Source organism: Canis aureus, chromosome 22 (genome assembly GCF_053574225.1).
Source record: "Canis aureus isolate CA01 chromosome 22, VMU_Caureus_v.1.0, whole genome shotgun sequence".
Lineage (NCBI taxonomy): Eukaryota > Metazoa > Chordata > Mammalia > Carnivora > Canidae > Canis > Canis aureus.
The window spans coordinates 18,004,016-18,017,676 of NC_135632.1; the positions used below are offsets into that span (position 1 = coordinate 18,004,016).

Below are 13,661 nucleotides of genomic sequence, written 5' to 3' on the forward strand. Positions count from 1 at the left end.
GCAACACCTCAGCATCTTGAGCTTAGGAACCCAAATGGTAGCTATTTAGGTGAAATGTTGCAGGGTGCGCTGACGTCGGTGGGTGGGGGGTGAGAGCAGAGCGGCCTACTTCCTCTGGTGCTGACAGGCATGGTGTTGGGAGAACACGGAAGGCAGGCGGTGCAGAGGGCAGCAGGAGCCTGAGCTGCAGTGCCCAGGGGAGGCCAGAGAGGAGGCTGAGTTGGCACCACAGGCAGGAAGGCACCTCCCTCTAGCTTATGCTTAAGGCTTCACCTGGGGTGAGGGTGCACATGCAAAGGTGGGTGGGAAGGGTGGGAAGGGCAGGGGAAAAAAATGGACAGAGGGATAAGAAATCCAAAACAGGCCCAGAAGCACGCAGCCCAGGCCTTGGAACAAGAAGCTGCACCCTCTGGTCCTCCCGGGACCCACCTTGCCGCAGAGGGCCTGCTTCTAGGGAAGCGTGCATCACTCACCTAATTACCCTAACCAGGTCATGGAAGGCTTTGTCCACGTTGAGAGGTGGGTCCTTGGCACTGGTTTCTATGTACGGAATCTGGAAGGCAAAGCTCAACTTGGTAAAAGTAGCACTGAAGTCCACAAAGCCCTATTCCCTAAAACCGCGAATTCTCAGAGGTCCCCAAGAAGCCACCTGCCTTTAGAGATCCCCACAGGACCACAGCTCTAACAACCTCAGGCCCCTTGGTAGCTTCTTGCTCTTTAAGGGTGGAAAATTCTACTGACAGCCTTTCTAATTCCCTCTTATTCTCTAGTCATAGAGATCTTTAATAGCCCCCTAAAAATAGAAAAGAAAAAAAAAAAACCCTGATCTTTTTATATACTTGAAGACTAAAGACTGCTTCATCTATCAAACCAAAATAGGTTCTGATGTTATTCTTTTTTCTTTCTGAGGCCTGTTTCTCCACCATGAGGAGATCTGACTCTTACCAGGCTCTCTACATGGGGGACCTGGGTGGGAAAGGCTGAGGTGAGGCTGGGCCGTGGGCAGGACGGTGCCCTCTGGTGACCCCGAGCCGGTCTGTGCCTCCTCATCCCCCTCCACCCCCTACCTCTGCAAGCTCGCCGGGCTCAGCTCTTGTTTGGTCTGCATCTACGAGTCCGGGAGCTCAGCCATGTTTATAGAAGGCTCATGTCTGCACGTTTAATACTGAGGAATCATCACCCAGCTGAAAGGCAACAGACATCAGCAGTGTGGCCGAGGTAGCCCCACAAGACAGGTGTTGAGGGCCGTGTCTACACCATGTGTTGGGCTGGCATGGAAGGAGAACAAAAGTTGCCTGAGGTTAGGATGCAGTCCCAAGCACCCCTCTTCTCCTGTATCAGGGACCCAACAAAGGCAAGAAGGGTTTGTGCCCACTCCCCCATGAGGGGAGAGAGTGTGGGGTTCATACAAAATACGCGGGCTTCTATGACCCAGCAATTGCACTGCTGGGGATTTACCCCAAAGATACAGGTGCAGTGAAATGGCAGGACACCTGCACCCCGATGTTTCTAGCAGCAATGTCCACAATAGCCAAACTGTGGAAGGAGCCTCGGTGTCCATCGAAAGATGAATGGATAAAGAAGATGTGGTCTATGTACACAATGGAATATTCCTCAGCCATTAGAAACGACAAATACCCACCATTTGCTTCGACGTGGATGGAACTGGAGGGTATTGTGCTGAGTGAAATAAGTCAATCGGAGGACAAACATTATATGGTCTCATTCATTTGGGGAATATAAAAATTAGTGAAAGGGAATAGAAGGGAAGGAGAGAAAATGAATGAAAATATCAGTGAGGGTGACAAAACATGAGAGACTCCTAACTCTGGGAAATGAACAAGGGGTAGTGGAAGGGGAGGTGGGCAGGGGATGGGGGTGACTGGGTGATTGGCACTGAGGGGTGCACTTGGTGGGATGAGCACTGGGTGTTATGCTATATGTTGGCAAATTGAACTCCAATAAAAAAAATTAAAAACAAACAAAAAAACCCCAAAATACACGGGCTTCCCCAGGCCAGAGGGGTAGGCCGGCTGTGGTCAGACTGAAGAACTTCAGTGTAGTTCAGGGGCACCTGGGTGGCTCAGCGGTTGAGCATCTGCCTTTGGCTCAGGTTGTGATCCCGGGGTCCTGGGTTGGAGTCCCGCATCGGGCTCCCTGGGAGAAGCCTGCTTCTCCCTCTGCCTGTGTCGCTGCCTATCTCTCTGTCTCTCATGAATGAATAAAATCTTTTTTTCAAAAAAGAACTTTGGTATATAGTTCATAACTTTTTCCTGGTTACAAAATTAAGGCATTTCATTATAACACTGTCAAAGAAGAAAAGCCCAGTGAAGAAAACAAAAATGATCAGTTCAAATGCACGGCTGGGATGGGTGACAGGGTGAGCTGTTGTTTTAGAGGAGCATGTTGTAAACGACTGCCCAGAACAGATCCTAAAGTATCTTCACACATTGCCGTGGCTCCAAGCAGAGGTCTCGTAGCTGGCCGGGACACAAGGGAAGAGCGCACAAAACATGGCTCAGACTTTTGAAATGATCATCCAACAACTCTTTGAGCCTCTGCCCTCCACTGTAGGTCGTTTGACTGAGATGACCATGGGCCCTTTCGCCTGCCACGTCTCAACATCGCTGAGCCCACTTAATCCCCACCTCAACCCTCCGAGGTAAGCAAGCATCTCCACTGTGTGGCGAGGGAGACTGAGCTCAGGGTGGTGACGTACTTGCCCAAAGCCACATGGCAGCCAGCAGAGAATCAAGGTTTGAACCAGGTGCGCGCTCCACTTCCTGCCTGGCTGCCCACGGACAGGTAGGGGTGTCGAGGGCAGCTTCAGGGCCTCTCCCAGGCATGGGGGGGCACCCCTGCTGGGGCCTTAAAGCCAGAGTCCTGTGATATCCTGTGGTCAGGGCAACGCACTTCCACGTGCACACCCAGAGCGGGGGCAGGAAGGTGCCTGTAGCTGGGGCTGGGACCCACGTGGAGCTCCTTCACATCCTGTGACTCCGGGGCCTCAGATCACTGCTGCCTGCCGTCCCACTGTGCCACTCATTAGTACAGGAGTTGTAGCATCGCCCCCAAGGCCTCAGGAGCCCTCTGCCTTCTTTCTGGGGGTCCTGCCTCTACCACTGAAGAAAGGCTGAAGTTCTTGGAATTCTAGGGTTCCATTAGCAAGGACACTTAAACCAAGGGGAACCTTGCAATAAACGGTAGCACCATCTGACTCCACCACAGGGCTAGGAAATGCCACCTTCCGGCGCCGGGTGGGGCGCCTGCCTTGTCCGCTAAGGAGGAACTTGCCTTATGAGCTCTAAAATAGGATGTTGTCCATAGCAGCTCGCAGAGTCTCTTGGTCAAATGATAAGTGAGGCAGCAGCATTTGCTGCAGGAGAAAGGCAGCTGAGAGATGGGAGCCCCAGGTTGCGGTAGCGGGGGCTGTAGGGGCAGGCTGTCACTTCTCTGCACCCCCCTCCCCGCCCACCCCGCTGCTTGGGAGGGTCATGCAGAAGGGGTTTGTGAGAGCCCCGAGGAAACCGCAGGCCTGTCTCTGGTCAGAGAGAGCTGCTGCGAAGCCAGCAGTCAGTCTCCAGCCCTCCTCTGGAGAGCGTGGGCAGCCCTGTCCCGGTGGATCACTCCCTCTTCCTTGGGGCACGTTCTTCACTTGGCTGCTACCACGCTCCACTGTGGCCCTCAAGTGTCACCCACAGCTCAGGCCCTTTGATGGCCTCCTCCTCACCTCGCCACATCACTAGGTGAGGTATCCCGGCCTCGGTGCTAGGACCCCTGCCCTATCTACACTGGCTCCCTTGGCGTTCACGGCTCCAAATGCCATCTACACGCTGCCGATTGCCAATACTTACCCCACATGCTGTCTCTGACTGCTGCCTTGGCATTTCCATCTGATTATCTACTCAGCTCCTCAAACCCCGCAGATCTGCAACCAAGTTCCTGTCTCACACACTTACTCCTACTGTCTCTCCTGCTCAATCACCCACACTCTGGTCTTTTTTTTTTTTTTTTTTTTAGATTTATTTATTTATTTATTCATGAGAGAGAGAGAGACAGAGAGAGAGAGAGAGAGGGAGAAGCAGGCCCCATGCAGGGAGCCCGATGTGGGACTCGATCCCAGGACTCCAGGATTACTCCCCAGGCCAAAGGCACGCTCTAAACTGCTGAGCCACCCAGGTGTCCCATCCGACACTCTGGTCTTCAGAAAATTGCTCACGCCCAAACCACAGGGTCGCCTGCCATAACTTCTTTCTCTCTCACCCCACATCCAATCTGTGCACGTATCCTGTTGGCTTTCTTGGAAACATGTCCAGAATCCAACCACCTCCTTGCCACCTTCACCAGCAGCATCCTGGGCTGTGTTGACCTGTATCTGGGTTATTGTGGGAGTCCCTAACTGGTTTCCCTGCTCTCATGATTGGCCCCTAGCGTCCTTCTCAACATGACCACCAGAGAGAAGCTGTTCAGCCATAAGCCAGACCTCATCATCACTCCTTACTCAAAGCCTTTGATGGTTTCCCCTCTCCCTCTGAGTAAAAGCCCATAAAGCCTTATAACCCTCTTCTGACCTGGCCTCCTACTTCCCACCCCTCCCACTTCTGCTCCTGCTGGCCTCCTTGCTGATCCTCAAATTCCTGCCATGGTGTCTTTGCATTGATTATTACATTGGCTGGAACATTCTTTCCCCAGAGATCTGTAGGGCTTACTCCCTCACCTCCTATAAGTCCTTGCTGAAATGCACCCTCCTTAGCAAGGCTTTCCCTAACCGCCCTATTTGGAAAAGCATCCTTCTCCACCTCACATTCCTGACCCCCTTCCCTGATTTACTTTTTTCCATAGCACATGTCACACTGTGTAATCTGCTTGGTTTATTATCTGTCTCTTGTCATTAGAAGAAAGCACCATAAAGTAAGTTTTATTTCCCCGGGCCTAGGGCAGTTAAATGAACATATGAATGAATACAGAAGGCAGAGACGAGGAGAAGTAACTTGGAGTGAGTCCCCTTCCTTTACTCACAGAGCTGGGCCCACCAGGCAGAGGGAAGGCGTAACCTTGCAGCAGACCTCCCAGCAGGCCGAGTGGACTTCTACATAACTGACTAATGGGGCCAGGGGCTTGGGCTGTGCCCGTGCCAGGGAGGGGTGAGAATAAACCCAGTGACCCCACCCAGTACATCCAGAGGGCAAAGGGGCATCACAGTGAACTGAAAACACACACACACACACACACACACACACACAAAGATGTCTGCTGGTATTCACTGTGTGGCCTGGGCAAACCTGCTTGACCAACTGTAAGATGGGCATAATGATACCTACCTCAACATGTGGTGGTGAGGAGTGAATGCTCCCCGGCACAAAGCCTGGCATAGAACAGGGCTTGGTGAACTGCAGCTGGTCTGATGATTCTGAGCATAATCAGGCGGCTGGCTCGGAGAATGGGATAGAAGCCAACCCTCTGCACACCCCAGAGATGAATCTGCCGTGTTGGGGGCCAGGAGGTGGCCTGAACGCCACTGCTCGCAGGCCGTGAATGTACCTGGTCCCCACATCGGAGCTCCCAATGACTGAGAAGAGGGTGCTTTCTCTCCAGTCTGCTGTTTTGTTTCACAACATAGCCCTCAGCACATATGCGCTGCCAGGCGTCTCTGGAGAATCTAACCCACTACCCAGGAGGCCCAAGGGACCACAGGAGGGATGGGCACGGACCTCTATACATCCCTGACTGCCCAGCGCGTGCGTGCGCGCACACACACACACACACACACACACACACGTGCATACACGCCACCTACATTGTGTTTGGTGGCCATTTCTTTTCCTTGCTCCCTAGTGATTTTCCTCAAATGCATCAGATCGACCTTGTTGGCCACGAGGATCATCGGGAATGACTCTCTGGGAAAGAAAGGAACAGCAGCTCATGAAGTTTCGCTGCCCCCACACTTGGTGAAGGCGACATAGTCACAGTACAGGCATAACGCAGCCCCCATTGCCTCCCCAGTGGGCCTGGAGCTACACGACTCCAGGCAGAGGAAGGGGGGCCCGGGGTGTCTTGGTTGGCTGTCTTGGGTTGGAGTTTAGGCTTCTTGCAGGGAGAGCAAAGGGGTCCTCCCGGGAAACCCCTGGCTGAGTACCATGAGAGAGGGCCCCGGGGGGGCTGCTCGAGACGGTGGGTCTGGCTTCCCAGACCTGCTCCCTCATCTCCTGGTCACCCCGATGCACAAGCCATGCAGGGCTGCTACAGCCGTCAGCGGTGGCTTTGGAAGCGTCTGGTACACAGCTGGCATTCAATAAATGGCAGCTGCAAAATTGGGATGGCTCCCAGGAGAGGAAGGGAGGGATCACAGCCACAGCTGCCTTAAAGATTCCCATCCATCTATGTGGCCATACTGCTGTCTAAAGGTGAAAGAAATGCCAGGCTTATAGTATCTTTAACATCGTTGGGCATTTTCATTTAAATAATTTATAATTTAACAGGTGAAAAATAATACTTTCTTATTTTCCCTTGCCCTTTGGTTAGCCAAAAGGTTGAATATTTTCCTACTTTAGAGTCATTTATGTTTTCCCCTTTGAAATTCCTATAGTCAGGGGCGTAACTGATATTACCATCTTGGAGTTGTACATATGCATATGAGGGTGTATAGTGTGTGAGTGTGTAATCTGTTACCTGATAAAACTGTTAACACTTTGCCTTTGGACAGGTATGAAGTATATTTTTCTGAATTTACTGAGATTTGTTCAAAGCTTGCTGCTTTCCTGTTAATTAAGCCTTTTACTCTCTTTACAATGCCTCTTTAAGAGCCAGTTAACTGAAAAGACCAGTTAGGCTTAAAAGAGACTACAAATTATTTGATTACTCCATATAATGCTAGGGAAAAGAAAAACAAGCCTTTAATTAGGGGCTTGTAAATCTCACAGTCAAATGTGACTTAACCAATTACAATGGGTACTGGAGAGGAAATTCACTGTTTCTTCGGACGTGATAAGATTTGGTTAAACTAGTTAAACAGTCTGTCAGTGGGGATTGTTTAGGAGATGGGAGGGGGCTGACTTAAGGCCCCGGAAGCAGTTTGGCCCCGTGGAAAGAACTGGGCGAGGAAGCAAAGGGACCAGTGTCTGAATTCTCCGCTTCAGGTCTCACCTGAGACTCAGACAGACAGACAGACAGAGCCGCCCTGCTTCAGGAGCTGGGAGGTCCTGGCCCGGCTGCCCTTACCTGTCCTTGACACGTAAGATGAGCTGGTGGAAGCGGTCCACGTGCTCGAAGCTGGCCTTGTCCGTGACCGAGTAGACGATGAGGAAGCCGTCCCCCGTGCGCATATATTGCTCCCGCATGGCGCTGAACTCCTCCTGCCCGGCTGTGTCCAGAACTGGGGTAGGATCAGGCCACTCAGGGGCTGTCACCACCCACGGTGGAGCTCCCATGGCCTGCAGATCCCCATGCTGCTGCTGCTGTCCCCCAGGAGAGGGGGACCAGCCATCCCCAGAAGAGGCCGCGTGACTACCCTGGCTGAGGGGTGAGGGACACAGCAGGGCCTCAACAGCTCAGAGCATGAGGCCCTAAGAGACTCACTTGTGGACCTGCCAATTCCAACCTACTTACTCCCTGGACTTAACTGTGTATGTGCAGAAAAGCCTCGTAAAGCCAGCGATCAGCTCTGCTATGAAGTCCCTCTGGGGTCCCCACACCTGGGCTTGGATCCTCCCTGCAGTCCTTACAAGCTCATTTGTGGAAGTTTCCTGACTCTCTGAGCCCCCTTTCTTTGTAAGCTGGGAATGACGCCTCTCCCTTGCAGCCCCTAGGGAGGAGAGCCCTAGGACATGCGTTGGGGAACCCTGAGAAAGCCATCCCGGGTCAGGGAGGGTCCCCGGCCCCAGTGTGGCTGGAAGGCAGGCAGGCGACAGGGAAGGAGAGGCCTCTGAGAGCCAGGCTCACTTGGCCCTGGGATGGGGCTGTCACAGGGGTGGTAGGAAGGGGAGCTGAGGCAGGAAGCAAGAACAGTTGGGGAGAAGGACGGGGGGGGGGGGGGGGGGGGGGGGGGGGGGGGGCTCTCAGCAAAGGCTCTCTTCCTAACCCGTCCTCCCCCTCTCCCTCCCTCCATCCCATAGACTCCTGAAGCCCACTCCCCTTCAGCTTCTTCCTGCTGAGAAAAAATGCTTGCCCCAGGATGTTTCAGAGTGGCCACAGCCACCTGGGGGATCTCCCTTGAGATGTGCAGGCCTGAGCCCTCAGCATCCTGCCAGTCCCTGCTGCCAGCCAGCCTTTCCCGTTTCCCAGCTCACTCTATTCTCTGACAGGCCCATTTTCTTTCTCCCTGGATGCAGAGGAGCAGGTGGCTATAGATTTTGAAGCCAGATTCTGGGATGAGTCTGGTTCTTTATTCTTAGAGTATGATATTGGGCAAACTCATTTCTCTGAGCCCTTGCTTCCACAAATGAGGATCCTAAAGGTTGTTTTAAGTGAAAATACTAAGACCTTTGGAACCGTGCCTGACACAAAGAAGCCCTACAGGAATGTCTGGCGTGGGCTTGTCCTCCTCCCCTTGCTCTGGCTACCTCTGGGCCATCCATCCCCCAAACATCCCTCCTCTCCTGCTCCCTTTGCCTTGGCCAGCAGACTCTGACTCACTGCATTCGACTCACTGCATTCTGCTGCCTGAGCTCCCAGGGACACTCTCCACCCCTGTACAGACTCTTCATGGCCCACTGTCCTTCCTGCCCATTTAATAGGCCCCCAGTTAGACTATCAGCTCCAGAGACAGGGGCTTGGCCTTCTCGGAACCTGGCACAAACAGAACTCAAGAGTAGTTGGATGAATAAATGAACGTGAAGTCTACCGAATTTTGTTCACTCATTCACTGAAGAAATATCTGAGAGCCTACTATGTGCCAGGCAGTGTTCTAGGCACTATAGATCTAGAGTGAATGAGGCAACATCCTTGCTCTCCTGGGCCTCATAACCTAGTAGGGAGACTGACAAACAAATGAATGGGTGATATAATTTCTGGAGATAAGTATGTACTGTGAGAACAATACAGCCAGTTGAAGGTACTTGGTGGAAACTGGTGTCACCTTAGGTAGGGACCAAGGGCAACTAAATAAATCCCACCAGCAAAACAGATGAAAATGTCACAGATTTGGTTGAAAGGATGGGAAGGTGAATTGGACAGCAGAAGACATTCAGGTGATATGTCATTAATGTATTCAGATTTCAAAGGTATGTATTGTCCAAAACAAAAATTAGAGAGATCTAGGATATGTGAAAATATGATCATTCAGAATTTGAAAAACCCAATTCAATAGAGAGCTAAAAATCAAAATGGACCCTTTGGAGAGGAAAAACGGTTATTTTACACATTAATTACCTTAAGAATAATATTATCCATGCTTTCTAAAAGAATTCTTGTTGGAAAAACTTTAGCAGAGTGAAAAATAGATTCATGAAAGAAAAAGATGAGTCACGTTATAAACAACGATAAACAGGGGACACAGCAAAACATAAGAATTAAGTTTAAGTAAATGCTGTGACACAGGGGATCCCTGGGTGGCGCAGCGGTTTGGCGCCTGCCTTTGGCCCAGGGAGTGATCCTGGAGACCCGGGATCGAATCCCACGTCGGGCTCCCGGTGCATGGAGCCTGCTTCTCCCTCTGCCTATGTCTCTGCCTCTCTCTCTCTCTCTCTCTGTGACTATCATAAATAAATTAAAAATTTAAAAAAATTTTTTAAAATGCCGTGACACAATCTGAAGAAAATGAATGATAATTTAGAACTAAAATCTGTGATAACTCATATATGAAGGTAGGAGCAGGGGAAAAGTAAGTTACTACTAAATTTCTTGCCTCATTTGGGAAAAGACTGAAGATATTAATTATATCCAGATGTTAATAGAAAAAATATAGGGCAGCCTGGGTGGCTCAGCAGTTTAGTGCCACCTTCAGCCCAGGGAGTGATCCTGGAGACCCAGGATGGAGTCTCACGTTGGGCTCCCTGCGTGAAGCCTGCTTCTCCCTCTGCCTGTGTCTGTGCCTCTCTCTCTCTGTCTCTCTCATGAATAAATAAATAAAATCTTTAAAAAAATAGAAAAATATAATTATACATACACAAACATATGTATGTATCTAGAATAACCATAAGAAATAAAACTGAAAATTTCCTGATCATCATCAGAAAAAAAAAAACAAACAAACAGAACAAAGTAAATGAGACCAATCCAACAAAAGGCAAAAATAAACTACCCCAAAATAAGAAAACTGAAAGAGACATGGAGGAAGATGGTAGATGTAAATTTAACTATGACCGACAAATGCAAATGCATTTAAGCCCACCCATTAAAGCAGACACCCAATACAAAATCCATTTGTCTGCTACTACAATTGTCTGCTACTACAAAAGACACATATAAAACAAAATGACACAGAAAGAATGAAAAGTGAAAGCATAAAAAAGGATATGCCAGCCACATATATCCACATAATAGGATTCAAGGCCAACGCACTGAATAGGACAAGCCAGTGTATTTATAATAATGGAAAAAGTACAAGCATCAAGAAGTGTCAAAGTCATAAATCATAAGCATATAAAAATGTTGCCTAAAATGTACATGTATAAAAACCTGATTTTTAAACACAGGAGGTTTAGACAAATCCCATTAATCATTGTGAGGGAACTTGAACAGGCCTCTCTCAGAGACAGACAAGACAAGTGGCCCCCTGAAAAGTAATGATTTAAGTAATGCAATTTAAAAACTTAGTCTGAGAGGGGCGCCTGGCTGGCTCAGTCAGTACAGCATGCGACTCTTGATCTCAGGGTCATGAGTGGGAGCCCCATGCTGGGTGTAGAGATTATGTAAATAAACTTAAAAACAAAAAAACTTAATCCGAGAGAACAAACTTTACACTCAATCAGTAAATAAGCACTTCCAAACACACATGAAATCGTCACAAAAACTGGCCACATATTAGGTCTTAAATAAAAATTTCAACAAATTCCAGAAAGCAGTTCTATGGCTCTTTTGCTTACATGCAATAAGATCAGAAATTAACAGCAACATGGGTATAAAAGAAACGATCCACTTGAAAGTTTGCAAAGCTATACTGCTTTATAATGCTCTAGTTAAAGAGAAAAGCAAAGCAGAAATTACAAACAATTTAGAATTGAATGACAATGAACAATAATAAAACCTCTGGTTTGAGGCCAAAGTGGTACTCAGAGGAAAATTAAAGCTTTAAATGCACTTCCAAAAAAACGAGAGAGACTGAAAGTTAACTCAGCTTTTAAATCAAGGGGCTAGGCAAGGAAAAATAAAACCAAAGAAAGAAGAAATCATCAATGAAAGTAGAAACTAAGAAAATGAGAGGAAGGAAAAAGTAGTAGATATCTAAGAATCAAAAGCTGATTCTTTGAAATAAAAAAAAAAAAGCTTTTAGCAATTCTTACTAGTGACAAAAAGAGAAAAAAGACTAATAAGCCTTTGGAAAGAGGGAAGGCCTATGACTATGGATCCAGACATATATTTAATTCTGAGAGAAAACTATATGCAGTTTTGCAGCAAAAGAATTTCAATTCTTGATGAAATGGACAATTTAAGAAAATTTAAATGAATTAAACTGGCTCAAGAAAATATATAATACTTGAATAGGCCAATAATTTCCCATGAAATTGAAGAGACAAATCTCCCCCATGAATGGCACAAAGCTCTTTTTATTATCACAAATTGCTCCAGAGCCCAGAAAATGAAGGAACTTTCCAGCTCATTGTAACAGCCTCAGCATACTCCTAATAACAAACCACCCAAGGGTGGCATGTGGTTGTGTGGCAACCGCCAGGCCTGCCCCACCTTTCGGGAAGGAGCAGCCTGGATGTGGGACCCCAAGAGGTGCATCAATCATCCATTTGCCAGTTTTCTTCTGAGCACCTGCTCAGTGCCCACCGCTCTGCTTGGTACTGGGGGTGGTTAAAGAATAAGCCGCGTCTCCCTATCAAAGTACGAAGAGGCTCCTTGGGCTGGTACTTAAAGGAAAAGAATAATGTGGGACAGAAAGTGACACATAATATCAGAGATCTAGGGAAGGGTTGGGGAGGTCCCTTCAGCTTGGAGGGATAATGCAAGGTGTTAGCCAAGAGGGCATATTTATTTTGCCCTTGAAAGAATAGCATTTGACATAAAAAAAGACAGCGTCTAGGGAAGGCCTTCCAGGCAGAGAAACAGCATGAGCAAAGGCCTAGGAAGCAAACACTTGGGGTTGGTTACGGGGCCGGTGTGTTGGCATAAAAGGTCTATGGTGGGGAACAGGCAGGAGAGGGGAGACAGGGAGGCCAAAGGCTGGGGCCTTTGGATCCTGAACTAAAATGTTTAGGGGCGCCTGGGTGGTGCAGTTGGTTAAACATCTGCCTTCAGCTCAGGTCATAATCCTGGGGTCTTGGGATCAAGCCCCACACAGGGCTCCTTGCTCAACTGGGGAGTCTGCTTCTCACCCTCCCTCTGCTCCCCCTGGCTTGTGCTCACTCGCATTCTCCCTCTCAAATGAATAAATAAAATCTTCTTTAAAAATGAGCTAAAAATTTTTAACTCAGTGGGTACTGGGGAGCTACCAAAGGTTTCAGAGGGAAGAGATGCAGTCAGAGGAGGGTGAGTTTAGCAGCCAAAGAGGGAAGGGCCTGGAGGGGGAGGCTGTGAAGAGGTGGAGGAGGGGCCAGGGCAGAGGCAACCAGGGCATCAGCCAAGGCAGGTGTGCCTGAGTGAGGAGAAAACAGTGAATGGGGAGACACCGAGGATGCAGGACATGGAATGGGGGCCGAGGGGAGAGAGGAGAGTGCAGGGAGCCGTGGGAATTCTAATTGGAGCCCCAGCAGGGCAGGTGCCACCAAGGAGGAGCAGTCAGGGGCTGACCTGGGCCTAGTCCCTCCCCTCCATATACATACCCCAGAAGTGCCTGGGCAAGGCCCCCTGTCAGCCACTCTGCCTCCCAGGGGAGTAGGGGGCAGCTACACTTTTAAGAAATGATGTTTCCACCTGCATTTCCCACGCCTGATGGTAGGAGGGCTCTGGAGACAGAAAGTATTAGTCACTGGAGAGAAGAGGTGTTGTTCCAGTGTGTGTGTGTGACAGAGAGACAGAGACGAGACAGAGAGACAAAAAGGCAGAGGCAGCCAGAAGCAACTCACTGTGGGAGGAGGGAAGAAGACAGAGCGATTTTGGAGACAGAGAGGGTGCATGCTGTGCAGCTGTGGGCCCTGGCCCAGCCTTCCCACTCAGAGGCTGCTGGGGGCCCTGCAGCGAGGCTGAGAAGGGTCTACGTGGAAACCCCAAGGCTGCTCTTAGATCTTATGGATTTCAGAAGCTCAGCCCCACCAGCTGGTGTGGCATTGGGAGCACCCCCAGCAGGTGAGCAGCAGGCATGGGGGGGGGGGGCACCAGCCTGGGTCCTGGCTGGGCCTCCCTCCTTCCCCCGCCCCCTCTTCCTCTTTTTCCACCTCCTTCTCTTCTTCCTCCTCAGGGCTTCCAGAGGGAGGCACGCCCTGGCATGGGCTCGGGGCTCGGACACTGGCGGCGGCCCAGGGTACAGTCTGAGCTCTTTGGCTGAAAATAGGCCTGCCCACCACGTTCCTACTGGCAGCAGGCACTGTGCTGGGGTTTTGTACACACACGCCCTCTGAAGC

The 13,661-nt window shown here is 49.8% G+C and overlaps 1 protein-coding gene across 4 annotated transcripts in view; it reads right to left on the reverse strand.

Moving 5' to 3' along the window:
* MRAS (muscle RAS oncogene homolog) overlaps positions 1 to 13,661 on the reverse strand; it is a 57,851-nt gene that overhangs the window by 4,077 nt on the left and 40,113 nt on the right. For 3 of the 4 annotated variants that reach the window (XM_077864987.1, XM_077864985.1, XM_077864986.1), the window contains exons 3-5: positions 7,219 to 7,372; positions 5,798 to 5,897; positions 474 to 553 (exon numbers count right to left, since the gene is read on the reverse strand). In XM_077864987.1, the coding sequence (XP_077721113.1) occupies positions 474 to 553; positions 5,798 to 5,897; positions 7,219 to 7,372 (334 nt within the window). Of the gene's footprint in view, positions 1 to 469; positions 554 to 5,797; positions 5,898 to 7,218; positions 7,373 to 13,661 lie in introns of those variants that run through there. The other variant, XM_077864988.1, reaches the window with a different exon arrangement.